This window comes from Etheostoma cragini, chromosome 14, assembly GCF_013103735.1.
Source record: "Etheostoma cragini isolate CJK2018 chromosome 14, CSU_Ecrag_1.0, whole genome shotgun sequence".
NCBI classification, from domain to species: domain Eukaryota; kingdom Metazoa; phylum Chordata; class Actinopteri; order Perciformes; family Percidae; genus Etheostoma; species Etheostoma cragini.
This window is the reverse complement of record NC_048420.1, coordinates 21,589,602-21,603,237: the sequence shown is the minus strand read 5'-3', so window position 1 is coordinate 21,603,237 and position 13,636 is coordinate 21,589,602. Positions and strand designations below refer to the sequence as shown.

Genomic DNA, 13,636 nt, shown 5'->3' with positions numbered 1-13,636 from the left:
CACTGATCCCCTGGCTGTTGAACTGACCGAACCACACGGCTGTAACCATGTTATAACCTGTTGAGAGAAAATGTTTTCTCACCTTGTGTGTCAGTTCTAACAGGGAATACGCTGATACTCAAAAAAAAAGAAAGCGGACACAACTTGGGCCTCTGATTTGATCAAATCAGTAAAGAAAAAGCATAAATATACATACCTTTTAGTACCAAACAGTCTTGATTAAAAAAAAGAAAAAGAAATCTGACAATTGTGTTTTTTCCTCATAAACTGTTTTCCAACTTTATTCTCCTCAAGGGAAGATGTAGAGGTGTAACTGTGCATACAGTCTGAAAGAGTGTAGCATGAGAGTGCAGTTAATAACTGCATTGTAATTAGGCATATCAGTAATAACATTAACAAGAATATTGAGAATCTGTTATTTTACATAAAAAGACAATGAAATACACAGAGTATACATGAAGACAAGCATCCATTTGTAAGACTGTTTGACCATTTTGATTGGGTAGAGATAGCTTATGCACAAAGACATGGCAGCAGTGTCCCAGGTCACCGAGTTTCATGTTATGTTATTTAATCATTAAGATATACTTTTAAATCATTTGTTAAAATATGAATGAAGGAATTATCATGGGTGATCAATGTTGAATTTCTTTGTTCTTTTGCATGCTTTGTTGAGCATTGAGGTTATGGTCCATTCAGCACTAAAGGTGACCTGGGACACAGACAGTGATTTGGTACTTGTTAATTTGAGTTCTTTTAGTTTTCATATACACTTTACACAGGACTTACTTCCCTTTTACAGATGAAAAAGTTTTTTCTATCTATGTTATGTACATCATACTGCAATACAATAATGCCTCAGATTGATAATGTGGATAACATTTGCAGTAGGTATAATGAAAGTAGTAATAATATGTATGAAAAGTTCTTTAAAAAAAGATTGATAACAGTACCTATCAGCCATTTTTTATCACGCAATCATTAATTCCCCAACGAAATGGGCTGTCTTTACTACTATTGGAGAATATCAGCCTCTTTCTTTCAACAGTAACAAAACAAAATAGGACAAAAAAAAACTCTGTTAGGACTTTTCTCTCTGTTCTCTTCACATTCATGCATCACTTTGCTTTCTCTCTGAGTTTTCACACGTTTCGGTTGGTAGAAAAATACATACATATATTAAAAAAAAGTACAATGACAAACATAGACATGAAGTACAAGCTTCATCAAGTGCTTTCTTTATGACCCCGGCCACCCTACAAACCCTCTTTTCTCTGTTATTATTTCTTCTCACTCTGCTGCAGACTCGTATTTAGTGCATTCTTGAACAGGTTTGTCTCTCTTGATCCATTCTTTGGGCTCCAACAAAGTTGGTTCCTAAACTCCTCGCTGTCTGAGGGGTGGTGAGCGTAAATAAGGACATCTTGATTTGTAAAGTGACCACGTTATGATTCAGCCCCAGGTTTTAGCCTGATCCAATAATATACCTAACTTTCTTTCTCCTGTCCCTCTTCTCTGTTCTCAGAGATGTTATTCAAAAGCCATATTTAAACTTATTTACTTAGGCTTTCCCTACAGTATTCCCTCATTGATTTCTTGTCTTGTGTCTCTCCCTTGTTTTGGCTTGAACTAAATAATGGAGTATGTTCAGATTAATGTGATCTGACTGTGTTAAAAAATGTCACTATTCTCTGGACCATAACTGTCCAAAGAGTAGTGTCATTTTTAATTTTACAGATATTTTATATCTTCATCCTCCAATGGTGCCTACTGCAAGCAATGGAATAAAAACAGAGAAGGGTCACCAGTGAGCCTCTTTTATCAAAATACTCCAAGGAGGACTGCTGGTTTTGGATCAGTGTGTAGTTAATAACTGATCCATAGACCTATAGTTGAAATAAAGGTGAACATGCTTTTGAGAAATTCCGGTCTGGATTTAATCTCTATCTCATTCATATTGATTTAAAAAAAGCCATAAGTGATCCAGATTATGTTTTGGTTAAGTCTTCACAAACTGGAGGAATGTAGCTCCAGTCTGAAGTTCAATAAACCACTTGTCTCATTGTCCTAGACCAGCACTTCTACTAGGAGATCCTTGGCACAAGTGGGCTCAGGAATCAAGAAGCACATTGTAAAATATTTGTGTTCTAAAAAGTAATTTAATGTTGTACTCAGCAGTAGAGCTTCTTACAATGAAGGAAAAGACCTGGCATAGGGTGCAATCTGAACTCTACTTGTAAATTTGAACATCACATTGGTAAAGGTTTCCACCCTACGAGCCATTTCCCCCCGCTGAAGAAGACTATAATACTGAATATAATGAAACTACTTGTTTATATGGATCTTTTTACACTGCTGATGCAATTAGTAATTCCATGAACAGAGTGGGAAGACGCAGCCTATGAGTTCATGTGCTCCACCTGTATGGCTGATGTGGAGACGGTGAGGCAGAGGTCTTTGTGGGCCACTGGCAGGTCCGCCACAGTGACTGGTTTGTACTGGATCTCGCTGGCCGACACTGTCTTGTACTGGTGCAGGTCAAACGGGCATTGAACCACAGCTTCCGTAGCCTGCTGGTAGCTGCCTGGGGGCCCAGGGTTAGGGTTCTGGGTGTTGTTGTTAGGGTTGGTCTGGCTTTGGAGCTGGCCCGCTCTGCCCACACCTCCTCCACCAGCACCTCTCCCTCGGCCGCGGCCTCGGCCCCGGCCTCCGCCTGGCGTAAGGCCCTGGGCCTGCTGAGCAGCTACCGTTGCTGCCACTGTTAGCGGGTCGGGGTTGTGCTTCCTCATGTGTTTCATTAGATACGTCTCCTAGAGTTGGGGAGAGAAAGAAGTAAAAGACATGACAACAGAACGACTACAAACAGAACTGCATTCATTCTCTAATCCTGTACATTCTGTTAACTCTGTCCTTTTTTCATAGTAAGACCAGAGTCAGCACAGCACAGTGTGACTATTAGGTCTGATGTGTGATTGACAAGTCTGCGAGCTTACTGAGGTATAGGAACGGTTACAGAGGCCACAGGAGAACAGCTTGGCATGTTTGACGGTGTGTGTGGACAGGTGCACCTCCAGGCTGGCAGCATCTGTGTAACCACGGTTACAGTTATGGCATTTGTACGGCTTGTCTTTGTTGTGCTGCCGACGGTGAGACTGTGGGGAGAAGAATTACTGACGTGAGCCAATCTATCAATAAATAATCTTATCCAAACATACAGTGCTTCAAAATCTGATGTTGACAGTACCACAACAATATCTTTAAGAGCCATTTGATTTAATATTTTTTAACAACTTTTTATTCTTCAAACAGTGAAAAAAATAACTGAATGGGCCAATAAGAACATAACACAACATAACTTGATCTTGACTTCACTGGACACAACTAAAAGGAGTTAAAACCACTTTCATGGTACATGAATATAAAGTTTACTCTCCCGTTTTTGCAAATCAAAGTCTTACTATGCCATCAGGGCAGTGTCAAGAATCAAACCTGTGAATGTTATTACCTGGAGGTTGGACAACTGAGTGAAAGCTTTTTCACAGCCAGGATGGTTACACTTATACGGCCGGTCACCGGTATGAATCCTGAAAAATCACAGTTAGACACACTAGTAGTTTATTACAATATACTGTACATTATAGTGTATTGCTGCACTTGAAGAAAGAAAAGGAAAGGTCAGTGAGGTGCATTAACATCTTCTCTTATCCAAAGCAACATATAGCACATATTGTACATACAGCAGCGTTGTGTTAATGTCAAATGCAGTGTGCTTATTCCTTCTTAGACATCTATCACTTACCATCATTCAAAAAAAAAGTAAATATATTAAGGGTATTTTAATTGCATTAAGATTACAGTTTAGTGGCTAGTTGCACGTAAATGTATGCCTCGTCAGAGGTCCAGGGTTCGAATCCGTGGTTTCATGGGTAACCTATTTTAGATATGGAGCCACTCTAATGTCTTTATTTGGCAACTCAGATTATTAAAAGAAGATACTGTGAAAAACCTCTCGACTACACCGCATGCCTCCCAAATTTGAGAGAACAAACACACACACACACACACACACACACACACACACACACACTAAAGTGCAAAAAGATGTAAACAACCACAATGAGACAAATCTCTCTCACACCTGCCCCCATACATGCACACATATAAACACAACCGGCCCTTCAGAACCACCCAGCCCAGCCCGGACCAGTACCGTGTGTGCTGCTGTAGGTGACTGAGCTGCCTGAATGTTTTCTGGCAGTAGGAGCAGGCGTAGGGCTTGGCCCCGGTGTGGATGCGGATGTGCTGGGACAGGTAGCTGGAGTTGGCAAACGACTTGGAGCAGTGGGGGCACTTGTGGGGCTTGGCCTCCGTGTGGTTTCTAACACGGGCAACCGGGATTGGAGGGGTGAGGAGGTGGAGAGAGAGAAACAGAGAGAGAAACAGCGAGAGATTTTTAAGCTACAGCATGACCAAACTTCACAATAAAATGAAGACCAAATCATGCGTTAAAAGTTAACAGGATCTGGGATCCTTTGATCATAATTCACTAGGTTTGAAAGTGTGCTCTTTGTGCTGTGTCTGAGTTGTGAAAACACAGAACAAAAACATACAGCAGGCACAGTCATGCTTTTCTCTTTCTCGCTCTCTTTCGCTCTCTCTCTCGCAGTCTCTCTCTCCAGTGCTGTGCCCTGCTTTACGTGCAGTGTGAGTGTGTCTATGAATGTAAGGCTTTGCTGCAGCCAAATTGAAATGTAAATTCAAGATGAGTGGTAGGCCAGTGGAGCGCATCTTCCTCTTTAAAATGAAGGGCCTGAAACCCCAAGAAGCCCCAGTGCATGGCAATATGGGAAATGAAAACATAAGGGAGGTGAATGACAAGGTGAAACATAAAATTAAAACATTTTTCAGAGTCTTGACGGCATGACAGGATTTTTTATCACTTACATCGTCACACATAGTTACGTGTAACACAAGTAAAACCATTCTAAATAGTGGTTTAACAGCTTCATCGGTTTTAGAAATATGATCATGAGGGTGTATAAAACATGTGGGCTGACTCAGGGCAGTAAGAATGGCAAAAGAAAAGAGGAGCTTGTATTGTCTTAAAAAAGGAGATTATCATACACAGTTAGTACACAATTTGTACTCACACTTGTATAATTAGAATAACAGACTGCCTCTCCAGATAACAACATTTTCACTATTTAATAATCAAGTTTGTCATTTGTAAACGCCATTCGTAAGTGCCATTACCTCCTCAAAGTTGTTTGAGTTGGTTTAACATTAGAAGTTGTTAAAAAAGGTAAAAGGCCTCCAGAAGGTGCCTCACACAAAAAAATGGATCTTTGAAGGAGTTGTGTGAAAGCAGAGGTGGATCCAGAACAAATAGGATAAATATGATAAGCCAAACTGGTGATAGTACGAGAAAGTTAACGCCACCACCTGCTAAACGCTGGTAACTGGAACTGTAAGTTGACCTCCTCTACCAAACACTGTTGCATGCATCAACCTGGGCTATTTTGTATTTTGCGAAGGCTTGTAAGTGATCAAAGCAACTGTTAAATTTAATGATTACGCTGCCGTCCTATCCTGATCATCAACCAGTTACCAGAAAGGAACCAATCTTCATTGATAAATACACTGAAAATAACAAGATTAAAACCGTGATTTAATTCACCTCTACCAAAAGACTCTGACACATCCCCAACTCCGCACCCCTTCCTCCCTTCATCAGTCACCATACACAGGCCAACACACATGCTTTAACAACAGAAGCCACAAGCACAAGCAGGCGCACAAACACACCAACACCCACACACCACTCAGACCAGTACCGTGTGTGCTGCTGTAGGTGACTGAGCTGCCTGAATGTTTTCTGGCAGTAGGTGCAGGTGTAGGGCTTGGCCCCGCTGTGAATGCGGATGTGCTGGGCCAGGTAGCTGGAGTTGGCAAATGATTTGGAGCAGTGGGGGCACTTGTGGGGCTTGGCCTCTGTGTGGGACTTGGCGTGGATCTGCATGTCTGACTTGCTGAAGAACGTCACTGCACACATCCGACACCTTGGCAAGTGAGGAGTAAGAGAAAGAAGAGAACCTTCATTTGGATTTATTGTAGGCTTATAGTACTTCCCAGCCAGGCAAACTAGTGGGCTTGCTACCAGTTTCTCTTAAATGACCACTGACAGGCAAAGAAAACCCCTCCTACTACCGCGATGGCTGCAGCTGATTGGACAAACGCGTCATGTGGGGTTGGACGCTTCCTGATTACAAAACCGACCATAATTGCGGCTCGTTCGGAATACAACAAGTAGAACTATTGAGAGGTTATTGGGCCCGTCCAGTTTAACTCCACATACTGTTGTGTTGATGTAGTTTATTGTTTAAATTATTTTTTCCGAGTCAACTATTAAACAAACAGCTCCACCAAAAACGTCACCACGGAGGTGCCGTACTAAATGGACAACGTCACTTATCAGTTCTGTCAGCTCATTATAGGGGGTTTCGTTGTTTGGACTGACCTGCCCCCACTGCTAAAAGAAACCTTAAAAGGAAACAAAGCTCTGCAGTAGATGAATCTGTCTTAATTCAGATTGACAAAGGTCAGTATAAAAGATTTCTGTCAGCTTTTTAGAAGCACAGAGCTGAGCCAGCCTCTTCTCATTAGCATAAAGTTGTATGGATTCAACTTTATGCAAATGATGAGCCGCAGACTCCAAACCCAGCTTCTCCAAAGTCCCCACAACGTTACCAGAATTTATTGCACGGCTGCTCCCAATAGAAATAAATGGGAAGCTTTGAAATGACACTGACCATGGAGTCATTGTCTGTTTCGACAGACCGAATGTCTAAATGTTCAATAAAAATCTATGATGCCCAAAACAACTATGCTTTTCTCTGAATATGTTTCCACTACCTGTAGGATTTGGGTCCATCTTTGTTGGTATGCTCATCCTCATCATTTGACAGGTCATATGGGTCAGCAGTGTGGTGCTAACACAACATCAAAACAACATGTTAGTTATGATTAAAGCGTTGAAATGAAGCCGACTATGGCAATCCATGTTGTGTAGCCAGCTAAAGACAAAAGACTATAAGCAAAGAATACATTAGACCCTCACCTGCCCACCAGCAGCGAGGTGTGCCAATATTAATGCATCACTTCCTGGAGGGAGGACCCCACCCACTCTGCCCAACATCTGTTTGCTCTTCCTGCCTCGCTTTGACGGAGTGGGCATGACAACTGCAGGAGGGATAGCCATGTCCTGCTTCTTGTCTGGAAACAAGAGAAAAGTAAAAAGATAGGGAGGGAAAGGAGGGGAGAGTTGTTGAGAGCAGTGTGAAAACAGCGTCCATTCCAATGCATAAAAAAAAAATCAGTCCCACACATCACAGACATGAGCTGTTATGAAGGGGATGCTGCCTTTGTCAGGAGCAATCCAAATCAAAGAGTATGGACATACACAAGTGTGTGCATGCTTGCAGTTTGTGTAAATGTCACAACAGAGAAAAAGTCCTAAATAAATAAATGGTGGGTGGAAAACAAGAATTCAAATGAAATGAGATTTGTGTGTCTGTCCTTCGTCTCAAAAGGTGGAAATGTGTTGTGAATTCAAAATACTGAAGAAAAACTGGTTTTTGTTACATCAAACTAATAATAATTCTACCAATTCTCTTCTATAAGTTTGTGTCCTGGTTCCCATGAGTGATGTGCTTAGTCCCACCTAATCCACTAGAGCGGCCTGATGGCCAACGATGTGTTGGGGGCAGTGGCAGGTTTTAGCTGGGATATTTACTGTGAGAATTGGGAAGCAAGGCATTGCTGAAAAAGTAAAAAATTCCTCAAACAAAGAGGCGTCTCAAACATTAACTTTGACAATACTTATGCCATGTTACAAAATCCTGGTCCTCACCTACAAAGCTCTCCACCTTCTGGCACCGTCATACCTCACTGACCTCCTCTCCCCCTACCGACCCTCATGGTCCCTCAGATCCACCTCAGCCGGTTTCCTCTGCACCCACAAGTCCAACCTCTGCAGTTTTGGGGACATAGCCTTCTCCAGGGCAGCTCCCAGGATCTGGAACTTCCTCCCCCTAGAGATCCGCACCTCTGAGTCCCTCAAGACCAATCTTTTCACCTCTGCCTATCTGTAGCACTCGCCCCTCCCCTTTCATCTGTGCCTGAATCTTGTCTTGTTTTGTTCTCTTATGTCTTCCACCTGCCCTGTAAAGCAACTTTGACTCTGTGAAAAGCACTGCATAAATTCCATTTATTGTTATTATTATTGTTATTATAATTATTATTATGTTTTTAACTAACTGCTGTTTGACTTAACAAGTTGAAATGACTGTTGTGATGTTGAACTGGGCCTGTGTTTTACCTGTATGTGAGGGGTGCACTGCAGATACTATCATGGTGGTGGCAGTGGGGTGTCCAGCTACAAATGACTGCGTGGAGGCAGTGGGGACCAGTGTGCCTTGAGGGGTGGTGATCACTAACCCGGCTAAGAGGAAAAGAGAAACTGTGATCTGACTGTTGGGCAAAACAAACATTTTAGATTAGGATACCATTCCTACTAAAAGCAGCTAGCAACAGGTGCACTGTCCAAATCACCTTCAGTACCAATATTTAAAGCCACATAAATACTTAAACCTTATACTTAGGTGTAATGGTCGAAACCACAGCACTGACCGACTTGTCATGATGCTTAATTGTGAACAAACGATTCAGATCAATATTTGTTAACCACCTATACCTCAGACTGCTCTTAGATACGGCTTAAACTGATATTAAATATGAAGAGATTTTTTATTTAGGCTCTGACACACCAACCCGACGGCAGAAAAGGCAGTCGGACCGATCAGTCTCCCCGAGTTGGTCGAAAAAGTGCCTCGGAACACACCGAAGCGATGCCGACTTGAGCGTACATTCTGCAGCTGATTGGATGAACGAGTCAAGTGGGTCTGGTTCCTCCCTGACCATAATACCGGCTCGTTCGGAATACGATCTCGTATTGTACGAAAATAATTCACCGAAACCCGTGTCGGAAAACATTTTAAGCAAGAAATAGGCCATGCAGTTGCTGAATTTGTCTTCATTTCAGATCGACAAAGGTCAGTTTTTCGTCAGATTTTGAGAGCCGTTTCTCACGCTTATCCTTTCCGGTAATTGGTCATTGAGTCCGACTGTCCACTGGCCGATTCAACATGTCAAATCGGCCCAAATGAAGGCACAGAACACACCGAACAGACTCGAGTCACCAGACTGTCCGACGGCCGATAATCGGGTTGGTGCGTCAGCGCCTTAAATAGAAGGAAAACTGTTTAGATCAAGATCTGTAGCAACTGCAGTTCAATATTTATGGTGTTACTCCTGACTCACATGCATCCATCTTATAGTGATTCCAACAAACAAAAATGATGTGATGACACAGAAATGTAAAATGGAGTGGAGGCTGCCATGATTGGGCTGGAAAAAAGGCAGCCTACTCACCTGCAGTCATGATACCTGTCGAGGGAACAGGCACAACGGTGATGTTCTGGGTCGTGTGCGACTGGTGCAGGTGTCCCCCGAGCGCACTCATGCCGCCAGCCCCACCTAGTCCTGCTGTGCTCCCACCTCCTTCCTGTTTGGGGACCAACCGCAACCCGGACCCTGCGTCCACTGAACCGGGAATGGCGAGCACAGCCGTGGGGTAGTGGGGGGAGGAGGTGGTAGACGCAGAGGAGTGAGAGTAAGAGGGCACACTGGTCTTCTCTGGACCCAGCTGCTCCTTTGCCTTGTTCAGGAACATGGTGTTCTCGATCTAGATAGGGATGAGTACAGGGGCGGGCGGGTGGTAAAAGGAATGAAAGGAGGAAGGGTGAAGTAATAAAGAGAAAAAGAGTGCGAGAGGGGTGGGGGTAAAACATTGGGAGATGGAGGATAAGAGGAAGGTAGAAATGAACGGGGCAAGAGGCCATGAGATATAACGAAGACAAGTGAGGTGTAAAGAAAGAAAGAAAGGAGATGAAAAGAAGAAGTGGTATTACCGTAAACAAGATGAGCCGTGTGCATGAAGTAGGTAGTAGGCAAGGCAGATTGGAAGAAGATGAGAAGGGAAATAAGAAGAAGAAAGAGAATAAAGAGGAAAGGATGGTAAGGTAGGTAGATACAAGGGTGGAGGTGGAGAACAGGAATTGAGGTTGAATTAGGTTGACATAAGGAAAAACAAAACAGGAGCAGATGGAGGTGATGTAGGCAGCAAGGGAGATGGGTGAGGCAATAAAGGTAACACAGAACATGTGTGATAAAGAAAGTAAGGATAGGAAAGGGGAAGAAGACAAAGCAGGGGGATAACAGGGGAAGACGTTGTTAGAAAAAGCAGATGAAGTTATGAGAAGGAAATGGGAGAGAAGAGAGAACGAAGGCAATGTGAAATGCAAAAAGGAACCGAATAAAAAGGAACAAAGAGGGGTTGAAGAGATGAGAGGGACAGGAGTGATCATATGATCAATTGAACCCTCCCCATGTCAAGAACTCATGTTCAAATGACTTATGTGAGATTAAGCCAACTTCTCTGACTGAGCGAGCATTGATCGGTTGTGTTATTACATGTTCAGGGTCAAACGATTGTCTGGTGTTATGTAATGTTTGAATTAATTCCATAAACAGTCAATATGAAAATCACTCCCGGGTATCTTTTGACTGCACATACCACTATACCATGTGTATTTCAAGACAATTCCAACAATAAGGTTGCCTCTACCTGTCCTTGTACAGTGGGGACGGGAGACCAAAAGTATGATGAGTTGAAATGGGAATCGTCCATTATTTCTGTAATTAAAAAGCAACACACTTAGAAAACACCTGTCCTGCTCCTCTTCCTCCTTCTTATGCTTTTTTATTATTTAATTTTTTTTACTTTCATGTGAAACGAGACCATGCGTGGCTGCATTTCAATCATCTTAGTTTGTTTCCTTCCATGATCGTCTCCTCTGTTTGCTGAGACACTGAGCAGGTTTCTGGCTCAGTGTTGACTGCGTATCAGTCACTTGGCTAGGCAGGCAACCATTGTTTTAAGGGATTCCAGTCCAGAAGTTAAAGATGGCTGGCACACAAATGGCTTGTTTGAAAGGAAATGCTTTTAGCTTTATGCTGTTAGGTTGTTGTTTCTAAAATCATTTGACCAGATTTACAGAGAAGAGGATGTGAAAGGAATCAGGCAAAGATGGCCAATCCCAGAGGGGAATGAATATTAAAAATAAAAATAAAAAATCTACAGGAGGATAGAAGAGACAAAAGTGGAAAAATGAAGATAATCTGTCTTCGAAGCTTTTGATAATGTTTCGTAACACAGCCCATGCACTTCCTCACGAGTCTCCTACACAGTTTGCATTGCGATGAACAAATTACACAATCTTTGAGTGGTTACTTTATCAGTGTTGAGTCTAGTTTTGGAGTGCAACCCAATTTGGTGTCAAAATGTTGTAACTATTGATCGCCTGGACAATTAACACGGAGGCGTGTCCTTCCAAAGTAGATGATAGCACAGTAGGTGTTGAAAATAATTATTTCCGAGAATGCATATGGTTTGTTGAAGACAACACTCACTGTTTAAAAGACTACTGTTTATCTTTTCATTATCAAACCTCTGATCTTCTGTTTCCCGATCATCTCCCACTGACACATAGGCAACATGTTTTCTGTAGCACAAAGAAGGAAGTTTCATAGTTTCATTGTTCTATGTTGGCATGCATTTGCAGTTTATTTCCACATACTTTGCTGGGTTTTGAGTTTTGGTTTTCTGTATGCACGTGAAGATTGTAAATGCCATGCACAGCCACATTGCTCACATACAAAGAAAAGCAAGCATGGTATTGTTAGTACAGCTGAACTGATATTTAATATTACTAATAACTGTTAGATTATCCAGGGGAGTATATGCCCATGAAAAATTAACTTCCACGTAACAACAAAATACACTTATATAATAACGTTTATCTCTGAAACAGATGAGGCAACGATACATTTCATGCAAAACATTCAGTGCATAACTCAAGGCATGTTTAACGTTGTTTTCGTGAGCCTCCTCTCCCCCTCCACTACCTACAAACACGTGACTGGGCAAGCTTCTATGGCAAACTAATTAAATTTTCCACAGGCTGCAGCTATCTGACAATGTAGAGCCATTGTTAGTGCAGCTAATACAAAGTCAATGTTTTAGTGCTCTGAGAGCCACGTTTGACGAAGGACACTAGCTGGCTCCAAAACTGGGGTACTGCTAGCTGCGGGCTGTGATAGAGTAATTCTTGTTAAAACGAGTTTGTCATAAATCCTTTAAAACAGGAAGCCCCTTGCAAAGCACTCAGCACAGAGGTGTCACACTGCACCTAACCAGCTGTCAAGAGCTTAATGAGACATCTGGGTTGTAAACAAACATGGCTAGCGTTAGCTGGTTAACGCAACAAGACTGGTGGAGCTAGCTAACTTGCCTCCATTAATTTTCTCCTTTTGTTCGCTGGCTTGCTATAGATGCAAGGAGGCCTGTATAGTGATATGCTTAACTAGCTGGCCGCTAAGTAAATACAAACAGCCTCGCTGCCTACGCCTCCATTCCTCACTCCCTGCTCATCTCGCTGTGAGAAAATAAAAAAAGAGAAAAAAAAAGTCTCGAATAAAAAAAAAACGAAGACAGAAAAAAAAAACGTCGACGCCGCCGCCACTGTAGGAGACGCAGCTTCATGCAGACTTCCGGCGGTTGGGACGACGGCGCTCTCAGACAGACTGAACAAAACAGTTCATTAACAACGGAATAATAACTCCTGTGTTAATTACCGGTGAAATCGATTCCCGGTCAACCCCCCCGGAGCCTCCTCGGGTCGGGACAGTTGGGAAACTTTGTCGAAATCCTCCCCTCAAACCCCTCAGATGTGCCTTTTTTTTCTTCGGTTTTTCCTTTTTTTTCCCTCTCGCGCTCCTCAGCAGAGTCAAGTTAGTCAGAGGAAAACAGTTGCGTTTCCGGTCACATCTTTCAAAAATAAAAGCCATTTTGATAACTTCCATTGCTTTCCAGTAAAAAAAACGTAGCTTACCAATGGTGAATTCTAAAATGTATTCAAGACGCAAGTGGAAATTGTGATAAAATACAATAATTCTCTGTTATCTTTAACCTTAGAACATTTATGCAAATAATCCTGTATATTGACTATCTACTTGTCAGCAGGTGCTGCTCTCCATTTGTAATGAAGGCTGTTCAATAAAGTGTTTTGAATTTTGTTCTATAGATGCCTGTGTTGTTCAGGTGGTTTATGTCTTAATTTTGAAGACAAAGTTATCCTACTTCCTGCATTAGTTCAGCTAATTCACACAGCTTCCCACGATAGACCGTAAAAGAAACGTCCGTACAGTGGTTTCCGGTGTATCAATGACCCCGTCTGCAGTGTGTGGTATTACCAAAATGATCGATCAATATGTAAATGTTGGTGTTGGAATGGACGCTATATGGCTATATAATTCAGCACATGCGGTTCTCAACGTCCTTTATAGCCATCATTTAAAAACACCCCTTTTGCTGCAGTGTTCTTGCATCCTTATAGCCTGTATAGTATGCCTATTATTTCCGATTGCATTAAGCTTATGTCCACATCAGCTGTTTATG

General features: G+C 42.3%; 1 protein-coding gene across 7 annotated transcripts; it reads right to left on the bottom strand.

Moving 5' to 3' along the window:
- Positions 1 to 260: 260 nt before the first annotated feature.
- Positions 261 to 12,974, bottom strand: znf384a (zinc finger protein 384 a). 7 transcript variants are annotated; one of them, XM_034892864.1, is made up of 12 exons: positions 12,814 to 12,959; positions 11,590 to 11,681; positions 10,745 to 10,812; positions 9,490 to 9,802; positions 8,378 to 8,500; positions 7,118 to 7,272; positions 6,913 to 6,989; positions 5,835 to 6,059; positions 4,211 to 4,378; positions 3,506 to 3,584; positions 2,994 to 3,152; positions 261 to 2,810 (listed from the first exon to the last, which is right to left on the bottom strand). In XM_034892864.1, exons 3-12 carry the CDS (start codon positions 10,805 to 10,807, stop codon positions 2,400 to 2,402), a joined length of 1,773 nt encoding a protein of 590 aa, XP_034748755.1. In that variant the 5' UTR covers positions 10,808 to 10,812; positions 11,590 to 11,681; positions 12,814 to 12,959; the 3' UTR covers positions 261 to 2,399. The 7 variants fall into 7 exon arrangements, with proteins under 7 accessions (XP_034748755.1, XP_034748754.1, XP_034748752.1 ...); XM_034892862.1 differs by having other exon boundaries at positions 2,400 to 2,810; positions 11,628 to 11,681; positions 12,814 to 12,972; XM_034892863.1 differs by lacking the exon at positions 11,590 to 11,681 and having other exon boundaries at positions 12,814 to 12,974.
- Between the last annotated feature and the right edge of the window lie 662 nt (positions 12,975 to 13,636).

Bases quoted from the DNA above. Each gene is read 5' to 3' on its own strand.
- znf384a (XM_034892861.1), bottom strand. From the start codon at position 11,707: ATGAAACTTCCTTCTTTGTGCTACAGAAAACATGTTGCCTATGTGTCA. The intron at 7,273-8,377 runs GTAAAACACAGG...TCTTGTTTCCAG, and splicing joins AGTGCACCCCTCACATACAG to ACAAGAAGCAGGACATGGCT. The intron at 2,811-2,993 runs GTAAGCTCGCAG...CCCCAACTCTAG, and splicing joins GTAACCGTTCCTATACCTCA to GAGACGTATCTAATGAAACA.